The sequence below is a fragment of the Podarcis erhardii genome (assembly GCF_964252035.2).
Source record: "Podarcis erhardii genome assembly, chromosome: 18".
NCBI classification, from domain to species: domain Eukaryota; kingdom Metazoa; phylum Chordata; class Lepidosauria; order Squamata; family Lacertidae; genus Podarcis; species Podarcis erhardii.
Genome location: NC_138516.1, coordinates 10,562,448 through 10,583,321, shown reverse-complemented (window position 1 = coordinate 10,583,321; position 20,874 = coordinate 10,562,448). Strand labels below are relative to the sequence as shown.

The window sequence follows — 20,874 nt, the reverse complement described above, 5'->3', positions numbered from 1 at the left end:
GGAAACCCCCCAAAGTGAAAGAGGAGCCCAAAATTTCTATTCTGCACCCCCCTTTAAAAAAAAGCCTTTTCACCTAATAGACAATATTCCCCCCCCCTTTTTTTAGGGCTCCTGTGCTGTCAGAGCAGGAAGAAATTCAACAGGTGAGGTTTTCCCTCCAAGCAGTGCTTCACCGGTGAATTTCTGCCTTTCCCATACTAGGTGCAAATTTTCTTTCCGCTTACCTTGACCAGCTCAATATTAGTTACATCCAGAATTTTTCCTGATTCTGCCTTCGGAAACTGTTTTGGGCAATTTTCCTTTAAAAAGGCTTCTTAAAATAATAAAAAAAGTGTTTTTTTCACTAAAAAGCTGTTGAGCCAAAAAATAATAATTAAAAAAGCCTTTGAGTCTGGATTTTCACATTTTGAAATATGGAAGAAAACCCTAAATATTGGCAAAACCCGCAGTTTCCGTTAGGTGTTTTATGCCTTCTGTTAATTAACAACACCATTTAATACTTGTTGTTCTTGTTATTATTCCCCCTAAATGTTGCAATAGAAGCACAGGTGCAACTCAGAATGTGAAAGAAAGAAAGAAAAAGGCTTTCTGGGATTCTTTTTACAGTGCTACTCAAAAGTAATGCTCAAAAAATACCTCTCTTTCTTACCCCAGAGTGTCAGCCCTGTGGAACTTACTTCCGAGTAGACGTGCTTATTCAGAGTGCTCTGCCAATATATAAATTGTACACGTTGCAATTTAGGAATTATTTGGCCTTAGCATGATGGAATGACTCTATAATTTATGTATAGAAATGCTCCAAAACCGGAAAATTGTCTTTTTTAAATTAAATTAATTAAATTAAATTTAAAAGCTTTCGGGATGGGACAGTGATATACCCCCACATCTCGCCCAGCGACCCCCAAATTTGCAAAAGCTTCGCCCACAACTTGGCAGAGAAAAACGTAACAAACTCCATTTAAAGGACGTCCTGGCAAAAGAATAATGGGAACCAGTTTCTTTTTGTGTGTGTGTGTGTTTCCTTTTTTGTCGATGCTTTATTGGTAATCTTAAATAACAAATATGGTGCACGTCTTCTTGAAGAAGCAAAAATATAAACCGTAGGGAACAAAACCCATATGCAAGCAATGTTCTATATCCTTACAGAAATTAAACTTAATTTATATCTTTACCATCTCTTGTTTTCTTATCTGTTTGCTAATGTAAATTAAAAGAATGTTTTAATTTCAGTTGTTTGATACCTGGTGTTTGCCGCCCTGAGCCCGGTCTTGGCTGGGGAGGGCGGGGTATAAATAAAAATTATTATTATTATTATTATTATTATTATTATTATTATTATTATTATTATTAGTGGTTGAGGCTCCTAGGCCCGCAAAAAGCAGAGATTTTTGGCACACCTGTCTGTGCAAAGCAGGTGAAAAATGCACCTAAAGGGCCAATGGCTCCCCTAAATCTGCCTCTGGGTGGAAAAATGTCTCCCCAAACATTGCCAGCTTAGAACTTCCTGGCCGTGGGCCCTGCTGGGTGCAGGGGCTGATGGGAATTGTAGTCCTTCGCTGCTTTTGAAGCCCCCCCCCCAAGAGATTTCTCATCGATTCTGGATTAACCAATTTATGCGCGTCCGTTTTGATTAACCAAATTTACGCTCTCGGGTTCTTCTTAAAAATGTGATTTGAAAAGCAAGAAAAGATGGTCACTTGCCGTCGTCCTGCGGGACTAGGATTGATTCTCTGGGTGCAAATAATAATAATAATAATAATAATAATAATAATAATAATAATAATAATAATTATATTATATTATTTATACCCCGGCCATCTAGCTGAGTCTCCCCAGCCGATCGCCTGGCTTCAAATTCAACCCAAACCCCAAAATTTCAGGGTTCGAAATCCGCCCGGCGCATTTCGCACGCAGCTCTCAGGCCCCCTTGCAACCCAACGTCTCTGCAATCCGCAAGTGGCCTGCCTGCTGGATGCTTGGATCCGGGCCGTTTTCACGCATTCGCAAGCGGTATTTTTACCGGGACAAATTCCAGGAAGCAAAAAGCCGTGTTGGGAAATAAGGCTTTAGAGGAGGGGTCAGCAAACTTTTTCAGCAGGGGGCCGGTCCACCGTCCCTCAGACCTTGTGAGGGGCCGGACTATATTTTGGAGAAAAAATATGAATTGCTATGCCCCACAAATAACCCAGAGATGCATTTTAAAGGACAGATTCTACTCATGTAAAAACACGCTGATTCCCGGACTGTTGGCGGGCCAGATTGAGAAGGCGATTGGGCCGGATCCAGCCCCCAGGCCTTAGTTTGCCTACCCATTATTTACACCTAGTATTATTTTATGTTATAGCAAGTTTCTAGCGACTAGATTATGAGTCTTTGTAAATTGTGTTTCTAAAGGACCTTTTGCTATCGCCAAATGCCAATGTGTTTGCATGATTCAGTTTGTTATGAATAAAAAATCGTTTTAAGTTGGAGCTTAATAATTATTTCGCTATGAATATACTTATTAATTGTATTTCACTGTTAATGTACTCCTTCTTAATTGTATTTCAGTTCAACAATAACGGATAAAATACATATTTTGTGGTGTGCAAACGGCTTGAGATAGCCGTTAGGTCCGTAAATGACCATATAGCATCTATTCAACCCCAAAAAACAGTGACAATTTGTTGTGGACAAAGGACAGCTGGACATATAAAGGGCCCCATTAGCTTCAGGAGCTGAGGGCCGCATCGAACCTAAATCCGGCCCTGGCCCTTCTGCATGGAGGCGGAAGGATCGACACCTGTACACTTTGACGAAAAAATGCATTTTAAATAAAAGCAGACGTTCTACTCGTGTAAAAACACCAGGCAGGCCCCACAAATAACCCAGAGATGCATTTTAAATAAAAGGATTACTCATGTAAAAACACGCCGATTCCCGGACCGTTGGCGGGCCGGATTGAGAAGGTGATTGGGCCGGATCCAGTCCCTGGGCCTTAGTTTGCCCCTCCATGCTTTAGAGCAGCTGTCTTGCCCTGAAATGGCAACTAGACCTTCCATTTTGGCGACCGCAACCCTGGTTCAGAGAGTCATTTGGCGCCTGGCTTTTATATCTGAGTTTCTAACGCCGTGAATCCAGAATTGTGACGCTTCGCGGGTATCGTGGAAGTAGCAACGGCGCAAGGTGCCCTCTGCATTTAAGGCAGCATCATAAACAGACATGGCTTCCTGCAAGGGGAACAGGGGTCACCTAACAGCCCTTTGCAAACTACAGTTCTCAGGACATTTGGGGGACAAAAGCCTCGAATCCGCTGAGGGGAATGGGAGTCTCCTAACAGCCCTTTGCAAACTACAGTTCCCAGGATTTGGGGGGCCAAAAGCCTTGATTCCGCTGAGGGGAATGGGAGTCTCCTAACAGCCCTTTGCAAACTACAGTTCCCAGGATTTTGGGGGACAAAAGCCTCGATTCCGCTGAGGGGAACGGGAGTCTCCTAACAGCCCTTTGCAAACTACAGTTCCCAGGATTTTGGGGGACAAAAGCCTTGATTCCGCTAAGGGGAATGGGAGTCTCCTAACAGCCCTTTGCAAACTACAGTTCCTAGGATTTTGGGGGACAAAAGCCTCGATTCCGCTAAGGGGAATGGGAGTCTCCTAACAGCCCTTTGCAAACTACAGTTCCCAGGATTTTGGGGGACAAAAGCCTCAATGATTCCGCTTCAAATGTAAAGGGCAGATGGGACTTAATTTGCTGAAATTCCGATGGGAGGAAGAAGGCTGCGCATCCCGGTCGGCAACGTGAAACAGGCCACCGCAAAATGGCGTTTTCGAACCCCAGACCTGTGCTCAGAAACGGCTCCCACATCGGCCAACGTGTGAGATTTTTGCGCTGTGATTTGTGCGACATTTGACTCTGCAGGGAAGCAAAACGTCTACAAGAGCAGCACATTTTCCCGTGCACTAAAAGAGGCTTTATTCATTGTGACATTATCGGCGCATCATCTGCCCGTTCGGCGAGAGGAAAAAGGAAGGTTTCAAGGGTTCACAGTTTCGAAGCGCCAGCCGGCAGAGAGAATAAGGAAGCTTCTCTGAGACCAAACGGGTTGCTCTGCAAAGGGAGGGAAAAGGAAAACAATTAAAGGATGTCGCAAAAAAGCTCTGGTGCTTTGCAGGAATCGCTCAGACCATGAAGACAGCCGAAGCAGATTCGGCACAGCCGGCGTTCAAAATTAGCATTTTGCACCTGGCTATCGGGTGGCGCTGTAGGTTAAACCACAGAGCCTAGGGCTTGCCGATCTGAAGGTCGGCGGTTCGAATCCCCGCAATGACGGGGTGAGCTCCCGTTGCTCGGTCCCTGCGCCTGCCCACCTAGCAGTTCGAAAGCACCTCAAAGTGCAAGTAGATAAATAGGTACCGCTCCGGCGGGAAGGCAAACGGCGTTTCCGTGCGCTGCTCTGGTTCGCCAGAAGCGGCTTAGTCCTGCTGGCCACATGACCCGGAAGCTGTACGCCGGCTCCCTCGGCCAGTAAAGCGAGATGAGCGCCGCAACCCCAGAGTCGGCCACCACTGGACCTAATGGTCAGGGGTCCCTTTATCCTTATCGGGCACTTGAAGTGAAGATGCCCCTTGGATCTGGACCGTTTCCACACCCTAAGACCCCAACCCTGTAGGATTCTATCCGTTATATTTTATCATGAGTTTCTGGAACCAGAATGCTTTTTCCGTGAAGCCTGAGCAAAAGCTGCGAACGGCATTCTAGCGAGTTGTTGTTGCTTGGCTTCGCTTTCCACCCTGCTCACCGTTGAGAAGAATATCCCTACGTTATGAACGGTCGGGATCTGGTCCCTGGGCCTTAGTTTGCCTACCCATGTTCTAGTAGCGGGTGGTTCCCCAGACGATGCAGCTGCCCCATACGGGGACCAAACCTGCAACCTTGACATTATCAGCACCCTCGCTCCAACCGACGGAGAGATCCGTTTTCCCCATGCGCTCGTTCATTTCTCAAGAGAAACACAAGCCGCAGACTCCCCTTGCTCTCTGCCTCGCAGCTTGCAAAGGGGCCTCGTTTGGGCTCTGTGCCTAATAATAAATACCGTATTTTTCGCTCTATAAGACGCACCAGACCACAACACGCACCTAGTTTTTGGAGGAGGAAAACAAGAAAAAAAATATTCTGAATCCCAGAAGCCAGAACAGCAAGAGGGATCGCTGCGCAGCGAAAGCAGCAATCCCTCTTGCTGTTCTGGCTTCTGGGATAGCTGCGCAGCCTGCATTCACTCCATAAGACGCACACACATTTCCCCTTACTTTTTAGGAGGGAAAAAGTGAGTCTTATAGAGCAAAAAATATGGTAATAATAATAAATTTAATTTATACCCCGCCCTCCCCGGCCAAGACCAGGCTCAGGGCGGCTAACACCAAATATAAAAACAATTGATTGAAATATAGCTTAAAAAATAAGATTAAAATACAAAATTAAAACAGAGAAGGGGAGTCGTTCGCGGCGACACAGAACCCCATTTGCGGGGACGCTTCTCAGTCCGAAGGTGGGGGACGGGATACTGTATTTTTAGCTCCATAAGACTCACTTTTTCCCTCCTAAAAAGTAAGGGGAAATGTGTGTGCCTCTTATGGAGCGAAGGCAGGCTGCGCAGCTATCCCAGAAGCCAGAACAGCAAGAGGGATTGCAGCTTTCGCTGCGCAGCGATCCCTCTTGCTGTTCTGGCTTCTGAGATTCAGAATATTCTTTTTCTTGTTTTCCTCCTCCAAAAACTAGGTGTGTCTTGTGGTCTGGTGCATCTTATAGAGCGAAAAATACGGTGATTGCCAAGGGAAGTCGTCCCCCCCCCCCGAACCGATTACAAAGCACGAGAGTCGTGGCCGCAAAAGGCCCAGATTCATTATCCAAAGAGGACCCACCTCCTTGTGGAGAAGGGCTTGTTTTTCCGCTCAGTCGTCCTTCTTAAACTTGCCGTTGATCCAAGGCACGTAGTCGAGGATCAGTCTCCAGTCCGTGGCCCACACCAGCCCCACGGCGCCCACGGTGCCCCATGTGCTCAACGTAGGCACCCTGCGGGAAAGAAAGAACAGAAGCGGCGCTCACGTACCTCTGGGCATGTTTCAGACGGAAGCACGCGTGGTTTGCATTGAACTTTTGGAACTGTAGGGGTGTTGGGAGGGACCCCCAACGGTTATCCAGACCAACCCCCGCCCCAGCAATCTCGGCCAAAGCATCCCTGACATAGAGGGCCACCCAACCTCCGTTTAGAAAGTCTCCAAAGAAGGACAGTAGTAGTAGTAGTAATTTATTATTTCTACGCCGCCCATCTGGCTGGGTTTCCCCAGCCACTCTGGGTGGCTTCCAACAGAAGATTACAAATACATTAAAATCTGCTATTCATGGAGAGGGTCTTGGGTTCAAATTCTGGCATCATTATCATCATCATTTATTATTTATGCCCTGCCCATCTGGCTGGGTCTCCCCAGCCACTCTGGGCGGCTTCCAACGAAAGATTAAAAATACATTAAAACATCGGTCATTAGAAACTTCCCCAAACAGGGCTGCCTTCAGATGTCTTCTAAAAGTCAGGTAGTTGTTTATTTCCTTGGCATTTGGTTGGAGGGCGCCACCACCGAGAAGGCCCTCTGCCTGGTTCCCTGTAACTTCACTTCTTGCAGGAAGGGAACCGCCAGAAGGCCCTCGGAGATGGACTTCCGTGTCCAGGCTGGACAATGGGGTGGATACGCTCCTTCAGGTCTACTGGGCCGCCACCTCCCTTTGCACGGCCGGATGGCTCTGACTCAGAAAACTCTTTCCGCCGTTGAGTCGGAATCTGCTTCCTTGTCATGGGTATTACGGTAAAATCTGGGCATATATAAAAAGGGGTACCCAGTCAACCAAGTGTTGTGAGCCCTGCCAGTTTGATTAACTGGTGGTGTGTTTGAAGAGGCAAGGAAGCTCATAAAACCATGTGGGACCTTCCTACTAATTTCACTTAATGAAGCCAAAGGAAGCGGCCCAACTCCTTGCAATAACCAACTAAAGGATGAGAATATATATGTTTACATGTTGTCTGTTATGTGTGATGTCTGTTAATACATATGTGAGAATATGTATGTTTACATGTTGTCTGTTATGTGTGTTGTCTGTTCCTTCTGCCTTTGACAGACTGCCTTTCTTAAGTGTGCAAATGTTTACCCCACCTCTTGCTTTGCCGCAACTTTTGAGTTTGAGAGTCTACAGTCTTATTTTGGAATGTGCTGATAACCTAATGTTTCTGCTGCAAAAGCCTAGTTGAGCACAACTGCTCTCTCAAGCTAAAATGCAGTGTCTGTATTTCATTAAGCACATGCCTATGGAAATAGGTGTTCCTTCTAAGAAAATTGTTAATAAAAGGTAGAAGCTTCGATGGACAACATTTGTCTCTCTATAGAGTCCAGTCCTGATATCGGTCTCCAAGATCAGCCAGGGTTTCCTGGCTTCTTATTGGAAAATGCCTCCCCCACTTGTTTCAGTCTCTTTCAGGTCCCCTCCCCCCTTCTTACTTCCGTGCCACGGGTGAAGCCACGGGTTCGAGTCCCACCTTCCAGAGTGGGGCAGAAAACAAGCCGGCTCTCCCCTTCGGTGAGATATTTGAAGACGTCTCTCTTACTTCCGTGCCACGGGTTCGAGTCCCACCTTCCAGAGTGGGGCAGAAAACAAGCCGGCTCTCCCCTTCGGTGAGATATTTGAAGACGTCTCTCTTACTTCCGTGCCACGGGTTCGAGTCCCACCTTCCAGAGTGGGGCAGAAAACAAGCCGGCTCTCCCCTTCGGTGAGATATTTGAAGACGTCTCTCTTACTTCCGTGCCACGGGTTCGAGTCCCACCTTCCAGAGTGGGGCAGAAAACAAGCCGGCTCTCCCCTTCGGTGAGATATTTGAAGACGTCTCTCTTACTTCCGTGCCACGGGTTCGAGTCCCACCTTCCAGAGTGGGGCAGAAAACAAGCCGGCTCTCCCCTTCGGTGAGATATTTGAAGACGTCTCTCTTACTTCCGTGCCACGGGTTCGAGTCCCACCTTCCAGAGTGGGGCAGAAAACAAGCCGGCTCTCCCCTTCGGTGAGATATTTGAAGACGTCTCTCTTACTCCCGTGCCACGGGTTCGAGTCCCACCTTCCAGAGTGGGGCAGAAAACAAGCCGGCTCTCCCCTTCGGTGAGATATTTGAAGACGTCTCTCTTACTTCCGTGCCACGGGTTCGAGTCCCACCTTCCAGAGTGGGGCAGAAAACAAGCCGGCTCTCCCCTTCGGGGAGATATTTGAAGACGTCTCTCTTACTTCCGTGCCACGGGTTCGAGTCCCACCTTCCAGAGTGGGGCAGAAAACAAGCCGGCTCTCCCCTTCGGGGAGATATTTGAAGACGTCTCTCTTACTTCCGTGCCACGGGTTCGAGTCCCACCTTCCAGAGTGGGGCAGAAAACAAGCCGGCTCTCCCCTTCGGTGAGATATTTGAAGACGTCTCTCTTACCTCTTTCCTGGTGCTGTTTGCCCTGCCCCACCACCCTGCTTTGGGGACCTCGAAGGAATGCTCAGCCGGAACCCTCTTCCCAAGCTGACCACGGTTGCTTCCAGTGGCAGGGAGTTCCGCAGGTTAACTGGGTGTCCTGGGGGGGGGGGAAATGCCATTCCTGGCCCTGGATTTCCCAGCAAGCCTGTCCAGGTGTGTCCAACGTCCTCCAATTTAAAGGGGGGGGGTTTAATTTTGGGGTTGGGTGGGTGACCCCCCCACTCTTTTGGAGCAGGGCTGGGAGGGGCCAAAGCGAGGCCCCGCCCCCTCTCCCGACCTTTAACCCCCCCTGCCCCCCACTCACCCCCCCCCACTCACCAGTTGCGCAGGAGCTGCCCGTAACGGGGACCCATGAACTTGCTCAGCATCTTTCCGCCTGGAAGGTCACCTCTCCCTCGCGCCTGCGCACTACCTCCTCTTTTCCCCCCTCCCCCGACGTGCGTGCGTGCGTGCGTGCCTTCCTTCCGCCCCGCTCCGTTGTCACGTCCGCGCATGCGCGGCGGCGGCGGCGCCGCCTGTTCCGCTCCTCGCGCATACATATAGACCCGAGGAAGAGTCGCCAACGCGCCGCCGGATTGCGAGCTTGCTTTTCCACGCTCCATAGAACGTGAATCCAGCGCCATCTAGCGGCCCAAGCCGCGTAATGGCACAAGTCCTAGGCGAGCACGTTGAACTGGACGACAGCCCTGCAGTGTAGTCTATTATTATTATTATTATTACTACTATTACTACTACTATCATCATCATCATTATCATTATTATTATCCTATGATAATATGCAGCTTTATTATATTTATTTATTTCTGCATTTATTTGTTGTTATTGTTATTATCAGCCTATGATAGAACATCTCAAATACAGCTATAATAATAATAATAATAATAATAATAATAATAATAATAATAATAATTGGTATGAGCTTTCCTGTGCATGCACACGAAAGCTCATGCCAATAACTAACTTAGGGTGCCACCGGAAGGAATTATTTTATTTTATTTTACTTTGACTACAGCAGACCAACACGACTACCTTAAAAGGTAAAGGTAAAGGGAGCCCTGACCATTAGGTGACTGACTCTGGGGTTGCGGCGCTCATCTCGCTTTCTTGGCCGAGGGAGCCGGCGTACAGCTTCCGGGTCTTGTGGCCAGCTGGACTGAGCCGCTTCTGGCGAACCAGAGCAGCGCACGGAAACACCGTTTACCTTCCCGCCAAAGCAGTACCTATTTATCTACTTGCACTGGTGTGCTTTCAAACTGCTAGGTTGGCAGGAGCAGGGACCGAGCAACAGGAGCTCACCCCCTCGCAGGGATTCGAACCGCCGACCTTCTGATCAGCAAGTCCTAGGCTCTGTGGTTTAACCCACAGCGCCACCCACTCCCAATTAATATAAAAAGGTAAAGGTAAAGGGACCCCTGACCATTAGATCCAGTCACAGACGACTCTGGGGTTGCGGTGCTCATCTCGCTTTATTGGCCGAGGGAGCCGGCGTACAGCTTCTGGGTCATGCGGCCAGCAGGACTAAGCCACTTCTGGCGAACCAGAGCAGCGCACGGAAACGCCGTTTACCTTCCTGCCGGAGCGGTCCCTATTTATCTACTTGCGCTTTGAGGTGCTTTCGAACTGCTAGGTGGGCAGGAGCAGGGACCGAGCAACAATGGGAGCTCACCCCTTCGGGGGGATTCGAACCACTGACCTTCTGATTAGAAAGTCCTAGGCTCTGTGGTTTAACCCACAGCGCCACCTGCGTCCCACACGGCTGTCTACCTGTAACTAATAATAATAATAATAATAATATCATCATCATCATAATCATCTGCCTAGTCTCTGGCCCAAAGGATGTAGTGCATTGCCAGCATTTACCCATGTTGCCTTTGATTTTTTTCATTTGCGATAACATGATTTTGTTGTTTAGTCGTTTAGTGGTGTCTGCCTCTTTGTGACCCCCTGGACCAGAGCACGCCAGGCCCTCCTGTCTTCCACTGCCTCCCGCAGTTTGGTCAAACTCATGCTGGTAGCTTCGAGAACACTGTCCCACCATCTCGTCCTCTGTTGTCCCCTTCTCCTTGTGCCCTCCATCTTTCCCAGCATCAGGGTCTTTTCCAGGGAGTCTTCTCTTCTCCTGAGGTGGCCAAAGTCTTGGAGCCTCAGCTTCAGGATCTGTCCTTCCAGTGAGCACTCAGGGCTGATTTCCTTCAGAATGGAGAGGTTGGATCTTCTTGCAGTCCATGGGACTCTCAAGCGTCTCCTCCAGCACCAGAATTCAAAAGCATCTATTCTTCGGCCATCAGCCTTCTTGATGGTCCAGCTCTCACTTCCATACATCACTACTGGGGATAACATGATAGAACATCACAAATACAGCATCATCATCATCATCATCAAATAATATAATAAACAGAAATCAAATCAAATCAAATCAAATCAATGCATGCTAGGAATATATTAGCACTCTTGGAGTGCCATACATCAGCCATGGACTTTCAGACTCTGCCTGCAATAATAATAATAATAATAATAATAATAATAATAATAATAGTAATAAGATTTATTATTATACTGCCCTATCCCCAAGGTCTCAGGGCAGTTCACAAGATAAAACCACAATGGAGATTCATTGACATTGTCTGGGGATTGTTGATGAATCCCTGGCAAAAATCTCCAAAAACCACTCAGTTAGGCAGCAAATACCCCAAATCTGGTATTCCTTTGATCTGAACGTTAGACGCTTTTAAGTATTTCTAAAATGCAAAAATATACGTTTGCCGCCTGCTTTTGATTGAATGGGAGAGAGAGAGACCACACGCAAAAATATATATACTGTAACTATATAGATATATGTTAAAATCAACCTCGCAAGAAGACTGTGGGCGCGCGACTCTACATAAAAACAAAGATCTATGGTCAAGCATTGACCGCTTTGCTTCAATGCGCCTGCGCGGCGCCGGCTTTCTGCCTCATTCCATTGCCCTCCTCGTCGAAGGACCCCCGCCAAGTTGTTTTGTTTTCAAGGCGAGCGGGGAGTGCGCTGTCTACTGCAGTGCCTGATTAATATTAGGGAAGGGCTCCCTTTATTATATCTAACATATAACATTATTATATGTTGAATTTCAGCTATAACCGGCCAGAGAGGCTGTGGCCACAACCTCAAACTCCTTAAAACAGTATTAAGGGCAGCAAAACTTAACAAAATGCCTGCAAAAGTAATGCATCAGGCATAATTTCCAAATAGGTTTTTGAATTTTCAAAACAATGAGAGCAGCCAGGATCCCACCAGCCATTTCAAAAGCTCCACATTTGTAAATCGCTCCAAATGAACTTGTGCAAAGTGAACCAATTGCACTTAACCTTGTGCAGCTGGGCCACTATTTAATTTAAATATATATTGGTGCAATACACCCCCCCCCTTGTGCAGCTGGGCCACTATTTAATTTAATTTAAATATTTAATTTAATTTTGGTGCTTGCATGGCACTCATGGGTCACGGGGCCAGGCTGGCACTCCTGGTGGGAGCATAGCTGTCAACTTTCCCCTTTTTGGAAGGTGTTAACGGAGAAATCCGTGGGCTCCCTTGGACAAAAAACAAGGATGTCAGCCAGAAATACCAGAGCAAAACAGCAGCCAGTAGGCTTGGTCTTGATTGAAGACTGTCACGACAGGATTCCCACCTGCCACCAGGTGGAACAAGATGGAAACCCCGAACAAAAGAGAACCCAAACTTTTATTAGCTGCTTTGGTGCTATGGGTGAAACCACAGAGCCTAGGACTTGCTGATCAGAAGGTCGGCGGTTCGAATCCCCGCAATGACGGGGTGAGCTCCCGTTGCTCGGTCCCTGCTCCTGCCAACCTAGCAATTCGAAAGCATGTCAAAGTGCAAGTAGATAAATAGGTACCACTCCGACGGGAAGGTAAACGGCGTTTCCATGCCCTGCTCTTAATCCTGCTGGCCACATGACCCCTTGGCCAATAAAGCGAGATGAGCGCCGCAACCCCAGAGTCGGCCACGACTGGACCTAATGGTCAGGGGTCCCTTTACCTTTAACCCCCATGTTAGGTAAAGGTAAAGGGACCTCTGACCGTTAGGTCCACTTTCGGACGACTCTGGGGATGCGCACTCATCTTGCTTTACTGGCCGAGGGAGCCGGTGTTTGTCCACAGGTCATGTGGCCAGCAGAACTAAGCCGCTTCTGGCGAACCAGAGCAGCGCACGGAAACGCCGTTTACCTTCCCGCTGGAGTGGTACCTATTGATCTACTTGCACTTTGACGTGCTTTTGAACTGCTAGCTTGGCAGGAGCAGGGACCGAGCAATGGGAGCTCATCCCGTCATTGCGGGGATTCGAACCGTCGACCTTCTGATTGGCAAGCCCAAGAGGCTCAGTGGTTTAACCCACAGCACCACCCGCGTCCCTTCCAATCCCCATGTTACACCTCCTCAAACTACATCACTCATACATCACGGTCCCATCATGAAAGGGGAGGTCTGGTGGCCGTAATCTGAGCATCCTGGACCCTGCCCCATGGTTCCCCTTGCCCTCCACCAAACACCCATCAAGTGGAACAAAAGAGATATTTACATTTCCCTTTTGCCCAGCCAAGTTCATCACACCCTTTTGTCTTCATCTGGGTTTGTTCTTTCTGGAATGGCTACCTGTCTGGCACTCAGGTATCAGGATGCCAGGGATTATCGCTCAGGCAGAGGGGCTGCTGAGGAGATGAGCTCACCTGTCTATAGGAATTTCTGAAGTTTTCCCAGTGAGCCAGTACATAGAGACATTGATCAGCGAATTCTTACATTTAGTATCGTGCAGCAAAGGCCCTTTGAATACGAAGAAACTGGGATGAAGTGTTTTGTGGGGACAAATCGCAAAAGTCACAAAAGCAATGGTGCTGGTTTTGGTTGTGGGCTGCATGTGCATGGTATCTGCTGGAGGGGCAAACCCCCAAACCTATACATAAATTCCTGCAACAGTGGGAAATTCCCTTATTCCAAATAGGATCCCTTGGCAAGAAAAGGGAAAAGTTGACAGCTATGGGTGGGAACCATTTATCCTAGAGCAAGCTGCCGGTTTCAAATGGGATTGTAGCAGCCGGGAACCCTTGGGTCCATCTTAATATTGTCTACACTGACCGGAAGCTCTCCAAACATTCAGGAAAGGAGTGTCTATGAGTTGTTCCCGGGAACTTCTGTATTTAATAGGCTTTGCTCCCAAGTAAATGGGAGTCAGGGCTGCAGCCCTCAAAAGTCTTTTAAAATACAGATTCTTTCACGGACAAAAGGAAATCCTTCTTCTTGAGTTGCCAAATAATGTCTTGGATTAAAGCGGCGAAAATAAAGTCCGGGGGATATTCGGAAAATTGGCAAAATGAGCTTTTTCATTTTTAAGGAAACGCAAAGTTCTTCAGTTTGCTAAACTCAGCTTTGCTGAACAAAAGTGATTGCAAACAACTTCAATTTTGCTGATTTAACAGGCTGTTTTTGCCAGTTAAATCCCAGACGCGTGGCAACCTTAGATAAAAACTCCCCAAAACATATACTCAGGAGTAATTCCCATTGAGTTCAATAAGTGGAATCTAGGATGGCAGCCTTTTATTCCCACCTAAAAAAATAAAAGCAAGAACACGACATTCCCATCAAGGTCAGGAATGAAAGGGGGGAGCGAGAGAACCAGGAAAAATAAAGCAATTTTAGTACAAGGTAGAACCTTTATTACAACTTTTTCATTGATAGGTATACAACATCTGAGAGACAGATACGGGGAGGGGGGGGAAAGGTAATATTGTTATAAAATGTCAAATTTATTGCTACATTACTGTTATATACAGGACAGTTCTCAAAATTCTACTTTTAAAAAAGTTAAGGATTATTTAAAAATTCCAAATAATCCAGCCAGCTGTGTTTTTTTTTCTTGACACTTGTATAAAATTATTATTATTATTTTTTTAAAAAATGAACACAATCCATATCTTGAGGCACTCGGAAACACAATTTAAAACCCCGTGCTACCCCAACCCCAACCGCCCGATCCCATAAATTTGTGATTTCAGTCCAAAAATGTGAGTCCATCCCCTCTAAAATGTGTTGCCCTCCCCACCCACCAAATACTCTTTTTCTTTCCATTTTCCTCCTCCTCCTCCTCCTTTTTTTTTTAAACGGGGGTTAGGCATATATATATATTTATACCATATATATATCTTTCAAAACTATAATGTGTATCTGATTTAATAACAAGGATTCTCAGCCACTTACGTACAGCTGGATTTTACAATGTAGGCAGCAAAAAGAGGGGGATAAAACAACACCCCATAGCGGCCCCCGCTCCCCAAATCCAAATTTCAGCTAGGCATGACTTAAAACCGCCCCCCCCTTGTCCATTGAAAGCAAAAAAAAGAGAGAGAGTTTCGTCGAGTCCATTCATTTCCTATTAAGACTTAAGTCATGGCTAACTGTACCTGGATCGGGGCCAGTCACCCCTCCCACCCCCCATGAAAAAGCAAGGATCCATTTTTATCTTTTTTTTAATATATATATAAAAATCCCCGATAGCAACAAAGAGAGAGAGAGAAAGAGCCCCAAAAACAATCTAAACAGACTGAAAAGGATACACAGCCTTGCCCATCCCACCTAAAAAAATATAGCTTAACGGGAACCAAGGTACAATTTGTTCTCTGCAGTGCGCAAACCTCTTTTTTTAAACAAAAAATTAAGATTCCCCCCCCCCCGGTGCTGTTTCTCCTAAAACGCTCCCCACCCGGCACGAAAAATTTAAAAAATATGGGGCTCCTCCCCCCCCTCCTGTTTTGTTTCGTTTCGCTGGTTGTCCCTTTCTTAAATTTCCTAACCCCCGCAACAAAAATAAATATCCCAAGATCATTTGGGACATATCTATATTACAAACTTTAAGAAAGGAAGAAAAAGGAAAAAAAAAAAACAGTTTCAAACCCGTTTTTAAGCTATCGTAGCGACCCAAATGCAGAGGGCGCTTGGGGGGTTGCAAGGAGCGGGGGGCGGGGGTACGAGGAGAGGAAAGAGGGGCTGCTTCTCCGGCCAAAGGATCTCTGAGCGCACCTCGCGGAAACGGCAGGGTTCCTTTTTTAGATAGTTAAAACCGGTCTGAAACTGGTTTAAGAGTTTGTAGTGTAGACACGCCACGGCCGAAAAGGCGAGCATCTCTCTTTCCCCCCCCCCCCCGCTGCCTTTCCCCGAACGGAACAAAAACACAATAAAAACAGAACCAAATTGTTCAAACAAAATACAACTTTGAAAAGGAAGGAAGAAGGAGAACTTATTTGGAGCCGGTGGACTGGAAACTGTGTTTTTTTATTCCTGGGGGGTGTTTGAACTGGAAAAGGAAGTTGTGGCGACTCTCCTTTAGAGAGAGATTTAGTCAAGGTGGGGTGGAAACGAGGAGACGCCAAAAGTTATCCTGTCCTCGGCTCCTGCAAAGTTGCTTTGACCCGGGCCGACCCCAGAGAAAACACCCCCCTCACAAAAAAACCTCCCAGTTTGGCGCGGAACCGCCAGTCGCGGGAGCAGGGCCAGAAATCAGATTTGCAATGGGAGATGAACCAAGCCGGGAGATGGGTGGAAAAGGGGGGAGGACCGTGGCTGAGCGGCGGGTGGCACGGGGACACCCACACCGCAAAAACGGGTGCCCTGTCCCCACCCTAGCAAGGACCTTTTCCCACCCCCTTGCATGGCTCTAGCGAGGACTTTTCCCCATCTCTGCTGGTAAAGCGCCCCCCCGGATTCCACGCTCTCTGCCGTCGGAATTGTGTGAATGTGTGTGTTTCTAGCAGGATTTGCCCAAAGTCAACTTTCCGGGATATTTGAAACCTCTGAGGTTGCAGCACCTATGGGAGAGTCTCCAAAGACCTGCCACCCCCCCGGAGGGCAAATTTGGGAGGATGAGATACCAGGACAAGTCAACGCACCCTCCCGAAATCCAGCGGCAATCTCCTCTCGCCGGAAACAGCAGCCTTCTCCGGAGGGGCGCAAAGTTGCTTTCCGTCCGCAAACTGGCAGGGGACTGGAAGTATTCGCCCCAACGGCCAGCAGCTGTTCCTCCAGAGCTCATAAAATGCAAAGCGGGTCCATCTTCGGTTTGAAGTCCTGCGATTGGCCTTTGGGGGCTCGACTGTCTCTGGCTTGGAAACCTTGGCGTCTTGCGCACGCAGCCCGCATCCCACCACAAAATCTCACCGTCTCGCCTTTTCCTCGTTGCAGCTCGTTTGTTCTTCGTTCTGCCTCCGGCAGTTCTTTTAACATTAAAAAAAAATCGCGCCCAACCTCCCTCCTTTTCCGTTTGTTCCGCGCCGGTTTTGCTCAGGTGCTTCTTTCGAAAAATGGAGAAGGAATCGGTGGGAACGTGAGCCGGTCCTCCCGTCGCCATCCTGCTTTTCAAAGACGGCACTTTCTTCCAAAGTTCACCGCTTCCCGCTGTCTTGAGATACGTCTTCCGTAAAGAGGACTTCTCGTTCCTTGTAGTGTCTTTGCTTTCCATTAAAGGGGGACCATAGATGGCGTTTTTTGGGGGGGTGAGGTTTAAGATGGAAGCCAAGGGCACAATATAAGACCTTTTGAGAATCATGCGGGATGGAGGAAACTCTTCCGAATCGCTTTGCCGTCTCTTCCCCCCCATCCCCTTTCAAAATTTGACAGAGACGGTTATCAATACACCCTTCGCCGTGGAAGCTCCTAGCTAAACGAACCTGCCTATTTCAATTCACGCTTGTGACATTTTCACAACACTCTCACCGTCCGTGTCTCCTCCCCCCAATTCCGTCCTCGAATTTAGTTTCCATTTTTGTGTTTCGTTTTCAAACATCCAGTCCTCTTAATACAAACTTTTAATATTTCTGGTTGATCTTAATTTTTTAAAAAATAATATGCAACATTAACTATAGAAACAGCAGCAGAGAAAAGAGAGAGAGGGAGGGGGCGGAAATAAAAAGCGGTTCGATGGGGGGGAGAGAAACAAATCTCTTCGTCTTTTTTTTTTTTTTACACGTCTTTTTCCCTCCCCGTCGTTGCTTACAAAACATATACGCAAAAGAAGCTAAAAAAACAACCCAAAACGAAACAACAACCCCCCCCAGCTCCACAAAAGGCATTACTATGTTTGTTCTACGTTTAAAAAAAATTATTGTAACTAATGTTCTCTTTTTTAAAAAAAAGAAAGAAAGAAAGAAAATAAAAATAAAATGCGTAGGCACAATTTCTTTTTTTCTTTTTGCTGGCCTTATGTGAACACAAGCCATTTGTAATGTTACACATCCCCGCAAACAACAACCCCCCCCCCGAAATTCGGTAATTGAAGGATATGCACTGAAAGTTCGAGAATATAGACTTAAGGCAATCTTTGCTGTTGATTTTTTTCCATTTCGATAAAACTTGTTGCTTTTCCTTTCCTTTAGAGAGAGAGAGAGAGAGAGAAAGAAAGAGAAAAGTTCCTTCTAGCACGCCGAACTTTTCTCTGCCCGTATCCCCCCCTCCCCCAAAAAAGGACCGCACGTCGGTATTTGAAACAGGACTACAGTTTCTGGTGCGGACAGGCGGTGGTTGTCAGGGAATGGAGGAGAGGGGGATGTGTGAGAGATCCAGCTTTCTCTTCTTCCTACAGACGTCTGCTTGCAGGGCGAAGAAAAGAAATCACCTGCGGAGGGAGAGAGAGAAAGAAAGGGTGAGAAGAGAAACGGTGCAAAAAGCCCGGAGGTTCGTTGCACAAAAACACAAGTCTCATAAGCAATGTCCGCAAACTCCACCATCCTAGGCTGCGTCCGTCCCAGCCTTGAATCACTTAACCCAGGGGTCAGCAAACTTTTCCAGCAGAGGGCCGGTCCACTGTCCCTCAGACCTTGTGGGGGGCTGGACTGTAACCCCAGAAGTAAGTGTTCCAGTTTGCAAACTTTTTTTGGAAGCCGAACCTGCTCCGTTTTGAGTGCCACACTTCCGTTTTGAGCATTACGCTTACGTTTTTGCTATATATTTTGCCTTTTTGTTTTTGCGGCTCTTTTTCGTTTTGCTTTTGTGACTGTGCGGAACCCAGTTCAGCTACTGATTGTGTGACTGCAGTACATTGTTTATTGCTTTCATTTTATGGATCAGTGGTCTCATTAGATAGTAAAATCCATGTTCAATTGCTGTGTTAGGGGTTGTTTTTAAAAGTCTGGAACGGATTAATCCATTTTGCACGACTTTCTATGGGAAAGCACACCTTGGTTTTGGAACACTTTGGTTTTGGAACGCAGTTTCCGGAACAGATTAAGTTTGAGAAGCAAGGGACTGCTGTACTTGTTTTGCACAGGAAACTACCACAGAGATGTCAAAATTTTTCAAAAGTAGGGGGGTCCAGGGCTTAGCTTTTGGGGAAAAAATAGGAGGTCCACAGTAATTCTTTTACATGATATGGTACCAGGTTTGACCAAAGCCCACTATTGAAGGACCAACCATCTCCAGAAGAAACCAAACTTCCCAACCTGAATATTTCCTGCTGCTCCCATGTAAAGACCCAAAACAGGTGCAGAGAGAGAGAGAGAGAGAGAGAGAGAGAGAGACTACCTTTACATGTGCCCCACGGGGTTGTGCCCATCTCCTAGACCCGGATGAGATGCCGAGAGTGCCATCTGAGGGTCCCCAACGACGCCAGACACTTTCTCCTCTTCGCGGCGCTTTAGGCAGGCTGCTTTTGGGTTCAGGTTACGTTCTGAGACGAGAGGAGAGAGAGAAGAGGAGGGGAGGAGGAGGAAATCTGGAGGTTCGGGTCCGGCAAGAGCCACCTGCAACCCCAACCCAACCCAACCCAACCCAATCCAACCCAACCCAACCCAACTCAACTCAACTCAACTCAACTCAACTCAACTCAACCCAACCCAACCTAACTCAACCCAGCAAAACCCAACCCAACCCAACTAACCTAACCTAACCTAACCTGATCCAACTCAACCCAACCCAACTCAACCCAACACAACACAACCCAACCTAACTCAACCCAACCCAACTCAACTCAACCCAACCCAATCTAACTCAACCCAACCCAACCCAACCCAATTTAACTCAACCCAACCCAACCCAACCCACCCTAACTCAACCCAACTCAACCCAACCCAACCTAACTCAATCCAACCCAACCCAACCCAATCCAACCCAACCCAGCAAAACCCAACCCAACCCAACTAACCTAACCTAACCTGATCCAACTCAACTCAACCCAACCTAACCCAACCCAACCCAACCCAACCCAACCCAACCCAACCCAACCAGCATCCAAGGGATAGAGGCAAGACGGAGAAAAGGATAAGGGTCTCACAAAGTATGAGTGGGTTGGCATCTGAGTGCTCGGCCCCCTCCCCGAGCCCTCTCCCCACCTTGCTGCTCAAAAGCTGTAAGCCCCACCGCTGCACCCCTCTTTTATGGGTGATCATCACTGCACAGACCACGAAGCAGAGAGCGAGGGGAGGAGAAAAGAAGCGACGCAAAACCTGGAGCCCCAAGCAAAAGGTGGAAGGGAGAGAGGCAGAGACACTTGTGCGAATGAGCGAGCGAAAGAGCACAAATGGGAGATGCGTGCAAAGTGGGGGGGGCGAGACCTCGGTGTGTGTGTGGGGGGGGGAGCCCCCCGGCGCCGTACCTCGTACTTGCTGCTCCAAGCCTAATATGACTTGCACCGCTTGCTGGAGGATGATGAGCTTGGTCTGCGCTTTGTCTGTTTTTAAGTGAATTTGGCACATGCGTCCCAGCTCTTTAAAGGCCTCGTTAATGTCCCGGACGCGCACCCTCTCCCTGGCATTATTGGCCATGCGTCTCTCCCGGTCCCTGAGGTCCTTGTCTTCCAGTGAGAGCGCCTCATCTGTACTGCTGGGTTCACACAGCACCACGGGGAGGGTTAGTCTGGGGAGCGATGGAGGGACTCTGCGGGGCAGGCGGGTTCGGGGGGGGGGACGGTGCCAAGGTGGGCAGCGGGGGGGGGAGGGAGTCCACGTCAGCGGTGAGCCATGGCGGCACGGCACAACTGACGGACGATGAGGAAGAGGAGAGCCCTTTCGTTCCACCTCAGAGACAAGGAGCTGCCGAACGCTGCCCGTGCCGTGCGCGCCCGTTTCGCAACACGGGAAAAACCAAACTCGAAAACCTTGTTGTCCCCCTATCCTCTGGGACGATACTGTTTTGGCACTTTGGAACTGTGGAATCGTAGAGGCGGAAGGGAGCCCCCTAGCGGTCATCCAGTCCAACCCCCGGTTAAAGTAGGGCACCCAGGTAAAGTAGGGCACCCAGTTTCCGCTCGGATAGCTCCAAGGGAGACTGTTCCTCTTGGGGTAGCCGATTGCAGAAGCGACACAAGCAATGGGGGACGC

At 48.0% G+C, this 20,874-nt stretch overlaps 2 protein-coding genes across 10 annotated transcripts in view; both read right to left on the bottom strand.

Annotated features, from left to right (window-relative positions):
• Positions 1 to 3,934: 3,934 nt before the first annotated feature.
• On the bottom strand, positions 3,935 to 8,970 carry UQCR11 (ubiquinol-cytochrome c reductase, complex III subunit XI). The gene is made up of 3 exons (XM_081846523.1): positions 8,843 to 8,970; positions 5,898 to 6,048; positions 3,935 to 4,084 (listed from the first exon to the last, which is right to left on the bottom strand). Exons 1-2 carry the CDS (start codon positions 8,890 to 8,892, stop codon positions 5,928 to 5,930), a joined length of 171 nt encoding a protein of 56 aa, XP_081702649.1. The 5' UTR covers positions 8,893 to 8,970; the 3' UTR covers positions 3,935 to 4,084; positions 5,898 to 5,927.
• A 5,236-nt stretch (positions 8,971 to 14,206) lies between these two features.
• TCF3 (transcription factor 3) overlaps positions 14,207 to 20,874 on the bottom strand; it is a 90,713-nt gene continuing 84,045 nt past the window's right edge. For 6 of the 9 annotated variants that reach the window (XM_081846168.1, XM_081846171.1, XM_081846163.1 and 3 more), the window contains exons 19-20: positions 19,082 to 19,226; positions 14,207 to 18,176 (exon numbers count right to left, since the gene is read on the bottom strand). In XM_081846168.1, coding sequence (XP_081702294.1) covers positions 19,084 to 19,226 — 143 coding nt within the window. In that variant the 3' untranslated portion in view covers positions 14,207 to 18,176; positions 19,082 to 19,083. Of the gene's footprint in view, positions 18,177 to 19,081; positions 19,227 to 20,150; positions 20,378 to 20,874 lie in introns of all 9 variants that reach the window. The other 3 variants (XM_081846167.1, XM_081846169.1, XM_081846170.1) reach the window with 2 other exon arrangements.